Below are 5,115 nucleotides of genomic sequence, written 5' to 3'. Positions count from 1 at the left end.
CGTCGTACGACGCAAATTGGATGCAGTGGGAATCTAGCATATGTCAAACAAGATAAGACGTGTAGGATAATGTGAGATAGAATGTATAGGATAAAATGAAATAGAAATAGTCACTAGTACTATAAATGGCTGCCAAGTCACGCAATTGGTTAGATTGCAACAGCGAATCAGAATGCATAACACCGGTTGCGCCTCTCTGATAAATCTAGGACTCTACCCGGATCTACGATAGATTTTTAAGCCTTAAGCCATAAGGAATGGACGAATCACAATCAATTATTCTTCTCGCACTCGATTGTAATTGGTCAATTTCTTATAGCCGCAACAGACACTCTTGCATAACGCATAATACATAGGCCGGTATTCATAGTCGGTTCTTATTTTAATACTGTCTTAAGTAATGTCTTAAGATGCTAATGTGGCTCTCTGATTGGTTCATGACATCTCAAGGCTGAACTTAAGACGGTCTTAAATATAAGATCTGATTATGAATACCGGCCATAGTGCATAATGGAATCAACCAATGGAAATTCTTCTTTTCCATGGAATGAGAGGAAAGGAAAGCTTCTGATTAGTTGATTCGCTTATGCACTATGCGTTATGCAAAAGCTTGTGTCTGGGGCTTTTAGATCTATCGCACATGAAATGCATAACAGAGCATAAACATAACATAAGACCGCTGGACCAATGAGCATCCAGCATTAAGTCGCCATATTGATTTACATAAGATGTTCATTGGTCGAGCGGTCTTATGTTATGTTTATGCTCTATTATGCATTTCATGTGCGATAGCCTTTAGACTTAGGGCCCAGACACAAGCTTTTGCATAACGCATAACGCATAGTGCATAAGCGAATCAGCTAATCAGAAGCTTTCCTTTCCTCTCATTCCATGGAAAAGAAAAATTTCGATGGGTTGATTCCATTATGCACTATGTATTATGCGTTATGCAAAAGCTTGTGTCTGGACCCTTAAAACACCTATTGTAGATCCGGACTTACGTGTTAAGGTAAATTTTCACGAGCTGCTCTAACCGGCTATTTTAGCGACAAAAAGGATCACGCGATCAAAATGGACATTTGATATTCGTCAATTTTTACCAGGTAATTCTTTTTGTCGCTGAAACAGCCGGTTTGAGCAGCCCGTGAAAATTTACCTTTATGCGTTATGCAAGATTCTGTGCTGTGCGGCCATGGGAAAGCTCCGATTGCACACATTGCATGTTGCACACATGCGTCGCTAATTGGCTAATTTAAAAATAAAATATTCTCATTGGTAAAGCAGTGAAAAATTACTAAGCTGACCTGAGTGGTGTGTGCAATCGGGATTGTAAGCAAACGGGATCCTCCCTGCGGCCATAACGCGGAACGAGAGCGGAACCAATCGCAAGTGTTCCGCATCATTTGCAATTGGTGTGGTACGCTTGTGATTGGTTCTCCTCTTGTTCCGCGTTACACTATTCCGTTGCATGAGTAGGCACCATGCTGAGATGTAAACTTAAGCCGATGAGCCAATCAGGATATTGCTTTAGATCTACGTAATCTGACGGAAATAGAATTAGTAGTAAATTTATCCATAACCCCGGATCTACAATAGGGTTTTAAGCCTTAAGCCATAAGAAATAGGCGAATCACAGTCGCATATTCTTCTCGGATTCGACTGTAATTGATCAATTTCTTACGACTTAAGGCTTAAAACACCTATTGTAGATCTGGAGTAAGGGGCTCCGTACAAATCTAAGATCACGCAGTAAAAAAGAAAGAGATCAGACTTGGGGATCTCGACCGGTTGAAATCTGCCTTAAGGGCTCCGTACAATAAAAGGAACAGGGAACAGAGAACAGAGAATAAGAATTTCAACCTATCAGAAATCATGTATTGTGGAATACACAGTTTCTGATAAGTTAGGGCCTGCGCATAATAGAGGAACAAGAATTAGATATTAAGATTTCAACCTATTAGAAACCGCGTACATCGGAATACGCGGTTTCTGATAGGTTGAAATCTTAATATCTAATTCTTATTCCTCTATTGTGCGCAGGCCCATAAAATTCCTATTCTCTGATCTCTGTTCCCTGTTCCTTTTATTGTACGAAGCCCTTAAGGCAGATTTCAACCGGTCGAGATCCCGAAGTCAAGTTCTTATAGACCACTCGAGCGGATCGGACGTGTTCCCTCTCGTCTCGGGTGTTGCGTCACCTCGACTATATTTTTGGAAAGCGTTGCCGGCTTGGACTGTGCCATAGTATTTCAATTTCAATAGTCCCTTTATCTGTCTTGGCGCGCGGCCGTGCGGCGTGGAAGCGCCGTAGCCGTAGGCGTCCAGTGTTTAAAGGGGCGCCTCACCATTTTTATTGCATCATCCATTACTCGCCCGGTTCGAGGTGGCCGGTGCATAGCACTCCCACTTACGATTACCCCAATTTACGCAAAACTCAATGACCCAGTACCATCCTGTCTAGGCTGCGGTGGCCAAAAAAACAGAAGAAGAAGAAAAAGAAGAGATCCCCAAGTCTGATCTCTTTCTTTTTACTGCGTGATCTTAGATTTCTCTCTGATGATAATAGTTGCTTTCCATTTACATGTGAGCTGAGCATTTTATACTCAGATTAATGACGTCACTACTTGCTTACTTTGGTAAAAAGTTATCACATGTCAATACAGGTTCATAACCTCACTTTGAGGTGAGTTTACGAGACTCACTTAAGCACACTGTCTCGATCTTGTGCAGATTATGGGTAAAAACTCAGTTGAATCTCACTTGTCAAAATGCAAAAGGAACGCGCATTCAACTGAGTTATGACGTCACAAGTGAGAATTATCTGAGAATCGGTGTAAATGGAAAGCAGCTAATATTAACGTTTCTCTTATTTAAAAGGTGAGAATTAAATTTGAGTCGAAAAATCAATCAAGGAGAAACCAAAAGAAGTAGAAGAAGAGGTGAGAAGTGTCGTATCATCTTTCAAATTTCTTTCTCAATTTGATGCAATTATGTCAGAGATTAAAGATGATCCGCGAGAAGTTCTCGTTCTTTTGAATTCGTTAAGTTTCGTCGGCATCACTGCGATTCAACTAAAAGCTTTTATGAAAGGTAAGTGTAACACTTGATTTTTCTTTTTATTTCTTTCCATTTTATTTTTATTTTACAATAATAATAATAATAATAATATTGCCACATTATTAATCGATACACATTTGTTTATATTATTTTTTCTTCCTATTGTTATTTATTTGCTAAAAAATCGATGTGTGTTTACTTTGTTATAAAACAGTTGGGATTTTGCTACATTTTTCTTTCTAGATTTGAAGATATACAGAAAGGTAAGAAAACGCGAAAGGCAGCAACAAAAAGAAGAGATTAAAACGAAAATAATTAACAAGTGTAGGGCTCTTTTAACCTTTAAATTTTAGCAGCCGCGTTTACTTCCCGCGACAGCCAGGTGTCAGGATATTAGAGGGGAGGAGGAATCTCGTGAACAATCTTCAGGACCTCGTTAGAGTATTTCTTTATTTCCGCACAGCATTATACACGTCCGTTCTCGATGGCTCTCTACGAAGAAGTTCTTGTTCTCATTTTAAATTATCTCAAGCGACCAATCCGGGATCTCCACGTCGCAACCGTCAGTTGCCCTCTCTCCACGGTTAACATAGAGCGCGATCGTTCGTGATCGCTACGGCACGGAGTTCACGGCGCCACCAGGCGGCTGACAACGCAAATAATGTCGCTGGACAACGGCGACAGGCGCTCGCTTACACAAGCAACAGACTTTGCTCAGGGAAGCTTATAGACATCATGACACAGCAGATTATTCCTTAAGCAATATTGTTCCTTCTGAATCTTCAAATTCGCTTGATGATGAGTCAGTGGTAAAAGTTCAAATTCGCTTGATGATGAGTCAGTGGTAAAAGAATAAGATGTATCTCTAAGGAGGAAGATGTACAAAAACAAAGATGCTCCAAAGCAAACGTGATAAAATCAGATGAGAAATTATCAGAAACAAAATGCAACAAGCAAAATGCTATTGAAATAGCTGAATCTAATAGGATTTATTGTGAACAAAATTATTCTCATACTAAATCTTATCCAGTTATTAAAAACTCAAAAAGTGAAACTAAACAAGATATTTTTAAATGTTTAACAAAAAAATAGTCATTTGGCAGAAAGATATAAGGAAAATTTAAAAATAGACGAACAGATGAAACCAATGACTTTGATACATCCATCGAGCGCACCGGTTTTATCAAATTATGTAAGCCAATCGGAATCAAAGAGCGTTACATCAGATCCGACTGGAAACATTCGTACACAAAGTGCCTTATCTGCAAAATCATCTGTTAATTCTGGACCTAAATCATGTAAGTTGTGTAAGATTTATATATATAATTTTGTTAAAATCGTTAAGAATTTTTCTTTTTTGTATTCGAGCTATTTGTATACAGTTCGACCATGGAGGTTACAATCGGAGGTACAGAAAAATATCATCAACAAGAAGTGTGACCCTGTTGCTCTTTATCAAAAGTATCAACAAGAATGGAAGCGGATATCCTTTCCTGGAGAAGCAAAGCATTCCAAAGTAAGGTAGGCTGTGCGAGAAAAGATGCTTGGTACAGATCCACATCCTATAGTAAGATTCATAAATTGTCACAATGTCAGTTATGAATGTATATGCTGAAATTTTTCCCGTAAAACATATATGATTTAATTTTAGCCACTTTCAAAAAAGTCGATTACACGCACACCAATATTAAAGAGGAAGTGACAGATGTGATAACAAATTGTCTTAAAGAGAAGAAATGTATACCTATAGAAAATTAATTTGTTAAATAATATGACAATAATTAAACTATTTTACTTTAATATTTTTTAATGATTTAATTTGTAAAGTGATACTTAAAATATGTACATACACAAGCATTGCAATCTGTATATATAACCAATAATACACATATATGTATGCATAAGTTTCTAATTTCATGAAAAATCGTTTCTCATTGTTGATTAAGTTTAAATGGACGTAATAATTGATTATTGTCCGCCCTATGTAAATGATAAAGTAATTTTTCTTCTATTCTAGCTGTTTTTTCCGTAAGTACCAGTGTTGTGTTTCAACATGTC

At 37.9% G+C, this 5,115-nt stretch overlaps 1 protein-coding gene across 1 annotated transcript; it reads left to right on the top strand.

Annotated features, from left to right (window-relative positions):
- The first annotated feature begins 2,858 nt into the window (after positions 1–2,858).
- LOC108765799 (Hyls1 centriolar and ciliogenesis associated) lies at positions 2,859–4,811 on the top strand. Its single transcript, XM_018514645.1, is given in 9 exon segments — positions 2,859–2,877; positions 2,940–3,090; positions 3,301–3,379; position 3,498; positions 3,759–3,894; positions 3,935–4,140; positions 4,142–4,355; positions 4,440–4,624; positions 4,709–4,811. Coding segments are annotated over 8 exon segments (972 nt in total). The 5' UTR covers positions 2,859–2,877; positions 2,940–2,990; the 3' UTR covers positions 4,760–4,811.
- The last annotated feature ends 304 nt before the right edge of the window (positions 4,812–5,115 follow it).

The sequence above is a fragment of the Trachymyrmex cornetzi genome, unplaced genomic scaffold (genome assembly GCF_001594075.2).
Source record: "Trachymyrmex cornetzi isolate Tcor2-1 unplaced genomic scaffold, Tcor1.1 scaffold540, whole genome shotgun sequence".
NCBI lineage: Eukaryota > Metazoa > Arthropoda > Insecta > Hymenoptera > Formicidae > Trachymyrmex > Trachymyrmex cornetzi.
The sequence above is the reverse complement of the archived record's forward strand: the minus strand, read 5'-3'. Positions and strand labels throughout refer to the sequence as shown.